This window comes from Siphateles boraxobius, unplaced genomic scaffold (genome assembly GCF_051911475.1).
Source record: "Siphateles boraxobius isolate OS27281-9 unplaced genomic scaffold, OSU_SipBor_1 5, whole genome shotgun sequence".
Classification (NCBI taxonomy): Eukaryota; Metazoa; Chordata; class Actinopteri; order Cypriniformes; family Leuciscidae; genus Siphateles; species Siphateles boraxobius.
The window spans coordinates 30,997,984-31,011,217 of record NW_027509141.1 but is presented as its reverse complement, the minus strand read 5'-3'; the positions used below and the strand labels follow the sequence as shown (position 1 = coordinate 31,011,217).

The 13,234-nt window shown below is 35.3% G+C and overlaps 2 protein-coding genes across 3 annotated transcripts; both read right to left on the bottom strand.

The window, feature by feature from the left end:
* Positions 1-1,197: 1,197 nt before the first annotated feature.
* LOC143711818 (uncharacterized) lies at positions 1,198-3,103 on the bottom strand. The gene is made up of 5 exons (XM_077203826.1): positions 3,001-3,103; positions 2,720-2,809; positions 2,493-2,621; positions 1,681-1,779; positions 1,198-1,527 (listed from the first exon to the last, which is right to left on the bottom strand). The coding sequence occupies exons 1-5, from the start codon at positions 3,050-3,052 to the stop codon at positions 1,316-1,318; spliced, it is 582 nt and encodes a 193-aa protein (XP_077059941.1). The 5' UTR covers positions 3,053-3,103; the 3' UTR covers positions 1,198-1,315.
* Positions 3,104-5,800: 2,697 nt separating this feature from the next.
* Positions 5,801-12,220, bottom strand: mon1a (MON1 secretory trafficking family member A). Of its 2 annotated transcripts, none has more exons than XM_077203824.1 (6): positions 12,095-12,220; positions 11,194-11,449; positions 9,542-9,958; positions 8,105-8,870; positions 7,840-7,987; positions 5,801-7,365 (listed from the first exon to the last, which is right to left on the bottom strand). In XM_077203824.1, exons 2-6 carry the CDS (start codon positions 11,336-11,338, stop codon positions 7,225-7,227), a joined length of 1,617 nt encoding a protein of 538 aa, XP_077059939.1. In that variant the 5' UTR covers positions 11,339-11,449; positions 12,095-12,220; the 3' UTR covers positions 5,801-7,224. The 2 variants fall into 2 exon arrangements, with proteins under 2 accessions (XP_077059939.1, XP_077059940.1); XM_077203825.1 differs by having other exon boundaries at positions 11,194-11,407; positions 12,095-12,192.
* Between the last annotated feature and the right edge of the window lie 1,014 nt (positions 12,221-13,234).

Genomic DNA, 13,234 nt, shown 5'->3' with positions numbered 1-13,234 from the left:
ACAACGTCCAAATAGGCCTAGTGTAATGTGTCAGTCAGCTAGTGATTGAGAGAACACAACTGAGCAGTAGGCTAGTTACAAACCTCAAAAGCCAAACTTAGATAAACGCCATTATCTTCGGTTCAAACTTTGCCTTGAAATGGCTAACAAAGTCATCAAATAAACAGACACACCGTTCATTGCAATAAGTAATTTATTTAAAATAACATGACGATGAATTCTTGTTGAGTGAGGTTTATTAGAGAAACCTCTAAGTTTTACAAAACACAATCTAATCGACATAGTGTCTTGACAGTACCAAAATTGATCTTTAATTATAAATCCAGAGTTAAATTGCTGGTGTGAATCTTACACTAGGTCACACTGTTAATCATTTTCAAGAGAATATATATATATATATATATATATATATATATATATATATATATATATATATATTTTTTTTTTTTTAAGAATTAGACAAAATGCTAGATTTAATAACAGTTTCCGCCAGCGCAAACTCTTTTTTGGCATTAAAAAACTACTGTCAAGACATGAAGTTGAAAAATAGTGCTGAAAAGGAGTGATCATTGCTATTTTTGCGGCTGACCTTATTACATGTGCATTTGTAGAAGTTTCCTATTAATTTATGGATAGTATTTAAATTAATCATGCAAGGTGACTTTATGAGGTTTGCGCTATTTAATTTTCTGGCTAATTTACCGCCATTATTTAGACCTACAGCCCCAAAAAGCATGTCTACCAGACGCTTTCGTTGGTCATTATGGAAATGGTCCGGCTCGGTCTGCGTCTGTAGATCAAGTGCAGAATTTCCACTCTCATCAGCGCTTTTTTTTCTTTTTGGAATTTGCCCTGTTTAGTAGCCTAATCTGTCCCAAAGTGTTTGACTACAACATTTCATTTCACTTCACATAAAATATTATATAAAGACGCATGTTCAATATCAACATTTCTATTTCCTTGATGTTTTTACTAATTTTAGTTTAGCTTTAGTTGATCTGATTTGATCAAAAACACATTTTAACATATTCAAAGAAAAGCGTAAAAAAAATCCTTAGACTCACATAAGTTTAATTGTCCAAAGATACTATTATTATTATTTTGTTTCAAAAGGAAAAAAAAATAGCCAGTTAGTTATCATATTTACTACCAAAACTATTATATTATATGATAAAGGGGCTTGAATACTTGACATTCATTATCAACAGTATCGGTTATTTAATGTTTATTTTACATTTACATTAAACAAAAGCTTAAAACGGTATGATTTAGATTTTCATAGACGAGCATCCACATATAAGGATAAGAAAACCTCCTAAAAAAGACCTAAGATGTAAAAAAGGAGGGAAAGTATTGGTACAAGCAGGAGCACAGGTCCCTGTGTCATCTTCTGGGCATTATTACACAGGTTTCCTCTACAACATGAAGAACTGAGATGCTGTTGGGGTAGTGTATTGTTCAATAGTGTAATGTTATCACAGATGTTTTTGCTTGCGCATCCTTTGACTGTGTTTTGAAGTGATTCACCTGGAAAAAAGAGAAGAGGAAAGGGATTTCTAAGCTTTCAGCAGAAATGAGTCTTGGTGGTAAACAAGAACTGTTATTCATTCATATTAGGAAACAGCAACTCTGTCTTTGCATAGTAGATTATATTTTAATAAGCAATTGTCCATGAATCACCTGTTGCAGTGATGCAGTGGTCCTCACCACCTTTACATTTCAGCCTGTTTGTGCAGTCTTTGTCATTGCAGGTGTAGCAACTCAATCCGTTCTCTGAGACTGAAGTTGTAAATAAAAGCAGTGACAGTTGAACTCAGCCATAGATTAAAAGGCCTTAGCAACTGTCGCCATATTGTCAGAGACTTTCAAAAAGGACACGAGAAACAAGTATCATAAAAGTGATCTATAGGGCTTGTGCTTATATATTCACATCTTCTGAATCTATCTACAATATGGCTTTGTATGATGAACATACTTATTTAAACAGTAACTCTCTGAAAAAAGAAAATATGATTCAGAAATAAATCATTCTTTTGAGTGAGATCTTTCCCCCGATTCAGTTGATCCAGTTCACAATAACAGTCAGAATGAACTGGTTTCAAATCAATGGCGTAATAGAAATAAAGTTTATCAGTCAATAATGACATCAAATATGTATGGGCCACTTTTATGGTGATTCTGTGTCCTTTTTGAAGTTTGAAACTTCTATACATTGCAAATGCATTGGGAAAAAATGATTAGTATATTCTTTAAAATTTCTCATTTTGTATTACATGGAAGACAAAAAATCATACAGGTTTGATCAAAATAAGAGTGAGTAAACAATGACCTTTAATTCATGTACACATTGATTTAAATCATACTAGCAACTAAAAGATCACAGTACCATGGTATGTTGTAGAAATGTTAGGAATAAATGTCAAATGAATATAAAACAGAATCATTGGAAACATCACAGTGTTATTTCCTTTACATTCGCATGCTTATAGTACCTGTAGCATTGTTGCATAAATTTGAAGAACAGCATTGGGAGGACATCCAGATCAATCCAAGATTTATGCTACTATTAAAACACCAGGCCGAATCTGCACATTTCTTAACGAAAGTAATGTTATTGCCATCTACAATCAAAAACATTAAAAATAAGATTCACTAGCAAACCCAGTCAAAAACATATTCCTTACCAAATGCACATATTTCATAATCATGTTATTCTTACTATGATTGGTCATGGAACTGCAGCTTGAAGAACAGTTGGCTTGTGTGCATTCTGTGGTAGTGTTACAGTTGTAACACATCAGTGTCAGTGCTGAAAGACAATGAGAAGATAATGAGGGACATTCATAGCGTGCATATAAAGCCTTTTAAAACATTTCTTCTAAATGATTTTTTTTTTTTTTTACAATAAAATATGTTAAATTATCAGCAAAGCTTTAATGAAAAGATATGCCTATAAAAGCAATGTGATGAACACATGGAAATAAATCCTGTATGACGTACCTTCGGAGAAAAACACAGTGAAAAGAACCACGCTGATGATTTGCAGTGCCATGATCCAGATGAAGGGTGTCAGATGGACAGTGCGGGAATATTATATACTGGATTTACAGAGGTGGGGTTTGTGTTAGATTCACAGCATGACATTCCTTTGCATAACCTAAACATGATTACGTCATAGTGATACACAATGTAGGTTTCATATATTAAGCAGAATACATGTCATCATGACACTATAGTATGAGTTATAGTATATTACAGTAAATAATGTAAATATAATGAAAGAAATCATGTATTCTTATTACAAATACTTGAATTTCAACTAAATATACATGAGGATACAAACTGGTTTGCAAGATATGCCATTCATCATTTGTAAATGTTCCTCTTTTATTTAAATTACTTTCAGCACATATGTCAGTGAATGCAGAAGTACCTATTTTCTTCATAAAAAGAAATCACACAACTACTGTACATGTTTATGTATTGCATGACTCTCTAATTTTACAGATGGAGATGTCTATACATTTTGAATTTATAAATGTTTTGTCTCAGAATAATAACACTCAAAAATATTTCTCAAAAATAACAATTATGCACTGTGAGACTAAGATATTGGGAATTTCTTTCATTCTTTTGAGAGTGGATAACTGTAAATTCTCAAATAAATAAATAAAAACGGTAACTAAACTCTGTTAGCATATATTCAACTTATTGACAATGATTTAGTAACACTCACCAGTTATTACCATTTCAAAATAAATATATATTTAACATAATAAATAAAATAATTTGCTTTTGTGTTTGTTACTTTGTTGTTTTTCCATTCAAGTCATTCAGGAAATATTTCTCAAATGTGTTCCACTTATTTGCATGTTCAGACGCAAATAAGTGAAATTGTGGGATGTAGTATCAACAGAGGGGATGACACTGATAATCTTCCTTTTAGTGAATAAATGATTTGGAAATGAGAAGCGGATCATTCTCACTGATTTTCTGAACTGGATCTATTGATCCAGTTAAAAGATCTCGCTCAAAAGAAAAATTTGTTAATGAATCACACCTGGTTTTCAGGGAATAACCATTTCAATTCAAAAAGTCTGTTCCTCATACAAAGCTCACTCCTAGAATTAAAACATTTATGGGGTTCTTGACTTCTATAGGTTCTATATAAGGAGAAATATCGTTGCACAATAATATCAGGTTAAACTGGTTATTTCATTTCTTCTACTGATGAATTATGTTTACGAGCTGTTTAATTCATCAAATTGGTAACATTTTAGAATACTGTTCTGTCATTTATGAATAACTACACAGGAACAAATGGGTAACGCAATATTAACATTTTAGTAACTGCTATAATGATGAAAGATTTGGCGCTCTTTTTTCATTTTGAAGTGAACTATTCCTTTAAAGAAATTTGTTACACTTTCATTTTCTGAAGTATTTCCACTTTAGAAATAACCGGAGATCAACCTTAGGTCTGTATTCCAAAGCATTCATAAATTACATCCATTTAATTTTGGATTGTGCATTTTCACATCTATGCTTAAAATGTATGGGTTCTATAAAGAACCTTTTCCTCTAAAAAGTGTATTGTTAGATTTAGAAGATGTAAATATAACACACAAGGCCTATTGATCAGTTTTATGATACTTGTGGTGTTTTGTGTTCTTGAAGTCTGAAAGTCTAGTCTAATAAGAGCAGAGATTGAGCTATTGGGAATGTCTGCCCATTCTTTTGAGAGCATTTGGAGAAATTAAAAAAAAATCCTAAATAAATTAAAAAACTAAGTAAAGTCTAATATTTCCCCTAAATTATACTATACCTCTGTAAATAATAGTTTGTTTGTTTGTTGTGTTTTTCAAATATTCAAATCATTCAGTGTTTTTCACTTATTTGCATGCTGTACTTTTTCCTACAGGCTTCAGTTGAATGCAATGGCATGTTTATGTGGATATGAATTTTTTTCTTTCACCTTTGAAAACAGACTGTCAGTTGTTAAAGGAATAGTTCACTTCAAAATGAAAATTCTGTCATCATTTACTCACCCTCAAGTTGTTTCAAACCTGTATGAATTTCTTTCTTTTGTTGAACACAAAGGAAGATATTTTGAAGAATGTCGGTAACCAAACAGTTGATGGACCCCATTGAGTATTTTTTATTTTTTTGGAAGTCAATGGCTACCGTCAACTGTCTGGTTACCGACATTCTTCAAAATCAGTCATTTTTTGAGTTTATTCACAACCAGAGTAACCAAATTTCTATTTAGACACATGTCTGACAAAAGTTTTAAACAAGGGTTTATTTCAACAAGGGTTCTATTCAACAAGGCTTCATTAAATGGATCAAAAGTGACAGTAAAGATTATTTTTAATGTTACAAAAGATTTCCATTTCAAATAAATGCTGATCTTTTGAACTTTTTATTCATCATCATCTAAAAATGTTAACAATGATGATGATAATAATAAGAAGAAGAAATGTTTCTTTTTACCAAATCCGTAGCAGAATTAGAATAATTTCTGAAGGTTCATGTGACTGGAGTAATGCTGAAAATTAGGCTTTGCATCACAGAAATAAAAAACAGAGCAATTCCAATAGTGTCCCCACACCATTGGTGCTCGGGCCCCTAATTAAATTGTAAAATATACTAAAATAGTAATATTATTTCATAAAATAATTTTTTACTGTATTTTTGATCAGATAAATCCAGTTTTGGTGAGAAAGACTTCTTTCAAAAAACATTTTAAAAAATCTCACCGACCCCAAACTTTTGAACAGTAGTGTACAAGACACAAATACGCTTTTATAGCTTTTAATGACACAAATAAATCTTAACACAAATATGAAATATTAAATCAACATGTTATTCTTTGTCTTGATTACTATTCATTTGCTAATTATTGCTATTTTATATTCAGAAATAAAAACTATAAAGAGAATAAATGTCTGGATCAGACATGACTAAAGCTGTCATTCCTATATCCTAACACACAACAGTATCATGTATCTTTTCATTTGATGAATTACAGAGAGAGCCAAGCAAAAAAGGAAACATATGGCAAAATGTATATTTCTTCTGTAAATGCATTTCATGTCTTAATATTGTTTTCAACTTGGTGCATGTGTCAAAATTGCTTTAGACGGAAAGTTTAAGCATGAGTGCCACCGCCACCACCACAAATATTTTGGAAATACCAGATGTACAAATTACTATCCTCTGGCATATATTAACATCTACATCATCACTTACACTATTAACTCAAGTAAAGCATTAGTAACAGATTAACAATCAAGTGCATCAATGAAACAAATGAAAATCATAATATAAAAAGTTACTATCTCGGATTCAATTGGTCCTTAGAAATAGTTTTGGAGAGGCGCTCAGTAGCAACACATGGTCAGTCACTGAAACATTTGAAACGGAGAGATGGAGATCTTTATACAGACCAATTCACAAGTGGATTCCTCTTTTAATCGAGTTTCAGGTTTTTGCAATGTTTGCACCTAGTCAGTCATGTCTTTTAAATAAAATGCTAGTCAGTTTGGTTAGCTATACTTTCAGCCCCACTACATCACACATATTTGAATGTCACCCAAACGTAACACATAAAAAAATAAACATTGTTTATCTTCTCATGAATATAAAGAAAAATGATGGCCACAGCTCAATAATATATTAATGCAATCAGTAATATTTGTTAACTTGGCTCATTTAAATCTATAGATGTTAGGTTGAAACAGTGACAGGTCTATTATATTTACATATAATCTTTTATATATACGCTCTCTCTCTCTCTCTATATATATATATATATATATATATATAGAGAGAGAGAGAGAGAGAGAGAGCGAAGGCCTAGATGTTCAGTTTCTAACAGCGTACAGACAGTCTAAGCATTTATTAGATTGTTTAGTTCGACTGCCTTAGATGTTTTCCTGCTGGTTACAGAGCCACATTTAAAAGCAATTATTTGTTAATATAGCATTATTTTCACAACGCTTTTCACACATTTTTTTTTTACTCAGTTTCAAATTTTCCTGATTCCACTGACTGCAGTTCACCAGTGTGAGTAGCCCTCAAAATAGCAATCAAGCCCTTAATATCTGACAGCATCCTTTTGCATATTCATGCATGCACGTAGGCTCACAGATGCTGCTCTTCCAGCAGTCTGAAGCCGGACGTTCACTAGTGTTTCAGGTGCTGAGAACTACCTGAACTTGCTCAGTATGTTAAGGGACTGAGTATGAACAGACGGTCCTCCTCCTTCCTGATCCACTTTAGGAGTTTGTTGACAGCAGATACAGCAAGGCTCTTTGTTCCCAAAGGACTGAAGCAGAGGTAGAGCTCGAAGCCACTTGTTACCTATAGAGAGGTGGGGGTTGACAATGTAAGACAGTGTAGAAAGCAACAAAAACCTCAGGGTTTATAATGCACTGAAAGGAACAGTTCCCAAAAATGAAAATTCTGGCATTAATTACTCACCCTCATGTCCTTCCAAACCCCTAATCACAAATGAAGATCTGTTAAATCTGAGAGCTTTCAGTTCCCTTCGTTGACAGCTACGCAACTACCACTTTGACGCTTCAAAAATGTATAAAGAGGTCGTAAAACTAACCAAAATGAATTGAGTGATTTAGCCCAAATTTTCTGAAGAGACGCAATCGCTTTATATAATGATTGAATTTAGGCTTGGAACAACTTGAGGGTGAGTAAATGATAGAAATTCAATTTCATTTTTGGGTGAACTATGCCTTTAGCTGGATACCTCCTCAGAATGCATACACATAGCTAAATCTCTGAAAGGTATCCATCTAATGCACTTTACAGCAAACTCACCAAGGCATACAGGTTTTCAGTGTCTGCACAGCGATAAATGTAGCGTAGGAGGCGTGTGGGGTTATGCAGGCAGCTGTGCAGTTGCTGGTACAATCCCATCAGCCTTTCTTGCTCCTCTTCTCCCTGGTATGGTGCTGGAAGGTCAGGGCTAACAGGAAGTTAGATAAAAGGCAGGAGAAAGCAATGAATATCAAGCTCCAATGCCTATCTCTCTATCTATCTTCCATCCATCATTTATTTTTCATGATCATCACTAAACTCTTACCTTGTATAGAGCCCAGAGCTTTTAGATTTGTATACAAAGTGTCGCAGCTCAGGTATGCCGACCTGTGAGACAGGATAACTTGGCATGTTCAGCGCTTCCTGTAGGGATTGATATGCACTGCGTCTGCGCAAACGCTCCAGAAACCGCTTCTTGCAGTCGGAGAGGTTAAAGAAATCCTCTCGATCGGTGGATACCAGGATCAGGCACAGGTCAGAGGCTGGCTCCAGGTAAGAAATATGTGCATGGAAAAATCCAGCCGGGTTAAACTTGGGCAGACATATGGGCGTCCACCCCTCGCCAGCACGGAAGGAGGACGAAGAGCCGACCAGGTTGAAGAGCAAGTGCAGGTCCATGTGGTGCAGGAACTGGTCCTTTTTGCGCACCAGCGTCACCAGCCTGTTTCCTGCTAGCAGGATGGAGAATACCAGGTTCTTGGCTTTAGCAGCCTGCAAGCTGGAGGAGACCATGTCCCGGGCCGAGCTGGCTAAAGGCAGGCACATCACGGCGCTCAGCAGAAGGCCCGGGTCTCGGTCCAGGAGCCGCAGCAGGTTGTCGGTGAGGTGCTCTGAGCCGGCCAGCAGGCGCCGCAGGTCGTAGCTCTGCCGGTGCTGGAAAACATGGTTCAGCTGCGTGAGGGTGAGCAGGCTAACAATCTGGTAGTAGATGTACTGAAGCTCTCGTGTCAATTCCCGGTCGGAGCAGCTTGTACGAAAGACGCCCACCAGGATGAGAGGGCTCTTCCGCAGGAATACCACCCTGTAGCCATCTGAAAGAGATGTTAACACAAAAATGTCTATGCCATTTTTTTTATAGGGTAAAAACTCATGGAAGAGTGCATTTTCATTTTGATAATTTCGCTAAAACACAATATAAAGCCAAAAAGCAAAACATAAGTCCATAATAAAAAAATAATTTTAATAAATAGTATTAATACATAATAATAAATAAATATAAACTGATGTTCCTGATAAAAATTGTCAAAAATATCTCACAAGTATACACAACCATTCTCAAGCTCTGGAAAGATTTTTTATTCATCAAGGCTGCATTTATTCTATTTTTTTAATCAAAAATACAGTAAATACTGTATAATTTAAATTTGAACAAAAAATGTTTTCTAGTTTTAATATATTTCGAAATATAATTTATTCCTGTGATGGAAAAGATAAAACAGCTGTCATAAAAGCTGAAAAAAATGTCAGCATCAATAGTCCAGTCTTCAGTCACATGATCCTTCAGAAATCATTCTAATATGCTGATTTGATGCTCAAGAATTTTTTTTTTATTATTAACAACAATATATATATGGAAACCGTTTTTTTAACACAATATTGCATTACACTGTAGGCATCCTTACTGAATAAATATATAAATATTTTTTAATAAATCTTATATTAAGCTATTTCCCCTTTTGTTTCCTTTCTGGATATTTCCTACCTGCATGGATGGAGCGTATGATATTCTTCTTATCTTCTACAATTGACATGAGTAACATCATGACTCCCATGATGCTGGAGAGCGCCTCCTCTGTGCCGTAGCGTGTGTAGATGGGTTTCCCAGCCTCACTCAAGACAAACACATGCTTCCTGTGACTCCGCCACGTTTCGCTTGTCACATCCTCCTCTTTTGCCTTTTTCCTGCTCTGCAGCTCATCTTTGCCCACCTCCTCCTGTTCAGCCTCTAAGCTTTCGTCCTGTGCCTCCTCCTCACCTCCTCCCAGAGCCGCTTCTTGAGCGTTCTCTAGGTTAGAGTCGCCCACCTCTGCAGATTTATCATCCGTGTTAGACTCATTGTCAGCAGTCAGGTCCTCAAAAGACTGGGCATGAACAAACATGGCGCCCTCCTGTCCGGCACCTGTCAAGAAGTGACACATTGCTTAGAAAAGTAATAGCATACCTCTGTTCAACAAGCTATATGATTTGAGGTACCATTAATGTAATCACTGTGTTGACAACAGATAATAAATAATCAAGAAAAATAAGTATTTTTCTGTGGATTTTGGGTAAAATAACATGGAGGTCATTAACAAATCATTTTCTGACGTTTTCTGTACTTCTCAAGTTATTGTCATAAAATTGTATTATATAACATTCAAAGGTGTGGGGTCAGTAAGATTTTTTTTTTTTCAACAATACTTTTTTTTCAGCAAGGATGCATTAAATTGATCAAAAGTGACAGCAAGACATGTATAATATTACACAAGATTTCTATTTCAAATAAATGCTGTTCTCTTGAAATTTTGATTCATCAAAGATTCATTAAAAAAAATTATCATGGTTCTTACAAAAATATTAAGCAGCACAACTGTTTTAAACATTGATAATAACATGAAATGTTACTTGAACACCAAATCAGCATACTAGTTTGATTTATGAAAGATCATGTGACACTGAAGTTTGGAGAAATAATGCAGAAAATTCAGCTTTGCATCACAGGAATAATTTCACATTTTCATTGCGCCCCTAAAGTTCTTTATGTGCTCCTAATTTTTTTTTAATTCTTGTGAAAAAAACAGCTCTTGCTGGTTATCAGTGAGACTGGACCGTGAATGAGATTGAGGTGCTTCTGTATATGCATCAACTAAATGTATTAAAAACTACTTTTAACTCACTTAGGATCAAGAATTCCCACAAAGCCAAGTAGCCACTTTAATTTAATACACACTCTTTTACTTTCCAGTTTCAGGAAACAGCCGGAAAACTTCTTTGAAGCATTATGAAACTGTTGTGATAAACTTCAACTTCTGTAAAGAATCATTTACATGACTAAACTAGTTCTAAGATTCTAGTCATCTATACAGGCATATGGGTTTATTGATAACTCAATACAGGAAATACAATGGTATATAATGAGGATATGCATGACTAAGAAAAAAGGTGTGATTTGTTTATAAAGGACAAAACATAACGTTATAGGCTTAAGAACCATATAGGTCTCATTAACTACTTTGTTACAGCATCATAAAAAACTTTGGTTGCAAAACATCTTTCTAAGATGAATAAAGATTACAATCTTGGACAAAAACCAAATCTATTTAAATCTAATCATTACACAGCTTTATAATTGAGAGTGTGAACTGTGAAACTAACCTGGCTCTGTCCCCTCCACCAGGCCGGGGGTCGGACTGTCCGACCGGTCCTGCCGGAGTCGATCTGATGGCACCAAGCTGCCATTTTTAACCTCCCAGGATACACCCTTATTGTGGACGTCTGCCGCCATCCTGGCATCAGGCATAAGAGAAGACGCAGGGTCCTGTAGTGCCAGTCAGTGCCAGGAGCGATTCACTGCATGATCCCTACAGCTCTGAAGGGCCAACAGTACAATTGAAAGAGTTTCCATCAGTGTCTGGAAGTGAAATTACATAGACACATTAAAAGAGGAAACATAAAATAGTAAATTCCTCAATTTGAAAAAGTTAACTTCTGACATTGGGTCATAGTGACCAACCAACAACAGTGGAAAAATGGCCTCATTTGCATTTTTTGGGTGAAAGTTATACGTGTTTGAGAACTCTGAACAACTGTTAGGAAAATCTATGCTTATCTGTAACGTTAATATTAATAATAACGTGTTATTAGTAATTATGAAATAAATATTAGCATATATTTACATCACAGGACTGTTTATACTTCTAATATCAACAATAATAATAATTATTGTTGCTATTATTGTTATAATAATATTTCATAATACGTTTTTAATTCAAATCTAATGTAACGTATTAAAATGCTCCACGGTTTAAAGCTGTAAAACATAGTGTATGCTAATGCCAGTCTTGACATATTCATGCACCGGATTTGTGCTTTTTCTCATTTGTGCATAAATACACTAACACCGGCTAACGCACTAGCCACGGAGCTAAACCTCAAAAACTGTTGAATCTCACAAGACATATTCTTCTGCGACAACTTCAATTTAATTACGTCTAATAGATGTTGTCCACACAGTTTGGACTCCTAATAACACAATTTATCGCAACTGTAACGTTACCTTAAACTGTCTTTATCCAAATCAGTGTAAGTTGACCTGTCTTCTTGGGTCAAAAATCAACTCCGACTGTCACAGGCAACACAGGACAAGAGATGAACTATGGGAAATGTAGTTGTTAATTCAGGAACATGCCATTTTGTTTAAGTATTGTTACTTTGCTCAATACAGTGTAACGTTACACGCTTTTATGTTAAATTTAATTTTACACGCAAACCATATAAATCTAGCTTGGCTACAACGGTTTGATATTAACGGTTTTCTGTAAATTTCTCATAGACAGTAAGAGAAATGGACACAGCGACACCAGAGAATGTCTAACATAGGAAGAGCGTTCACTCAGTAAACTTCCGGCTTCTGAACTGGTTACAGTTCCACTCTGGTTCCATATGAGGGCGCTCACAGGACGAGTGCAGAATGAATGGAGGTCTAAGGAGCTATACCCCTAAAAATCCACTTTTCTCAGGATATAATTTTTTGTCTAGCAATTTGAATGTTGTATTCGAAAGGAGATGCAAAGAAATTCCTCATTGCTGGGTGTTAGATTTTTTAGAGTCACTCATTTGCTTTAAAAAGTCTTTCAAAATGTCATTGACGTCATACACATCGTTCCACCAGAGATACTGCTTTACGGCAATCCTTCAGTCACTTTGGTGCTTTCGCGCTCTGCACTTTCTTTTCATCGACAACACCGCTGACACAGGTAAATACACGCGTTAGAAGAGTTTTTGTTTTGTTTTAAAAGACCACGCCGAAAATACACAAACAAATTCTGGTCCCGCTTCGGATGCTATGTTCGGATGCCACGATGCCATCAAGCGGTATCTCTGGTCGTAATCAGTCCTTCACTGACCAATCAGTGTTCTTTAGCAGAATGCTAGCGTGTAATGGGCAACAACAACTCAACCTGTAAGAAATCGAAAGGACATAAGTACTCGTTCATTCAACTTTCGACCTATAACCCATGTTGAACTTGCAAAATCTACAATCAAATCTGAGATTTGTCAGTGTCAATCGGGTGAAAGAGACAAATTTAGCCGTCTAGCTCCATAGACTCCCATTCATTTTGCACTCAGGGCGATCGCCCCGCAGTGGATCTCTGGTGGAACTACAACCAAAATTCGGTACAATAGGGCTTAATAG

What these genes read in the sequence shown, in the direction of transcription:
- LOC143711818 (XM_077203826.1), bottom strand. Translation starts at nt 3,052, where the DNA reads ATGGCACTGCAAATCATCAGCGTGGTTCTTTTCACTGTGTTTTTCTCC. An exon ending in CAGTTCCATGACCAATCATA is followed by an intron (nt 2,622 to 2,719) that starts GTAAGAATAACA and finishes TTTTGATTGTAG; the next exon opens with ATGGCAATAACATTACTTTC. An exon ending in TTTATGCAACAATGCTACAG is followed by an intron (nt 1,780 to 2,492) that starts GTACTATAAGCA and finishes TTACAACTTCAG; the next exon opens with TCTCAGAGAACGGATTGAGT.
- mon1a (XM_077203824.1), bottom strand. Translation starts at nt 11,338, where the DNA reads ATGCCTGATGCCAGGATGGCGGCAGACGTCCACAATAAGGGTGTATCC. An exon ending in AGCTCTGGGCTCTATACAAG is followed by an intron (nt 7,988 to 8,104) that starts GTAAGAGTTTAG and finishes ACTTCCTGTTAG; the next exon opens with CCCTGACCTTCCAGCACCAT. An exon ending in CTGAAAACCTGTATGCCTTG is followed by an intron (nt 7,366 to 7,839) that starts GTGAGTTTGCTG and finishes ACCTCTCTATAG; the next exon opens with GTAACAAGTGGCTTCGAGCT.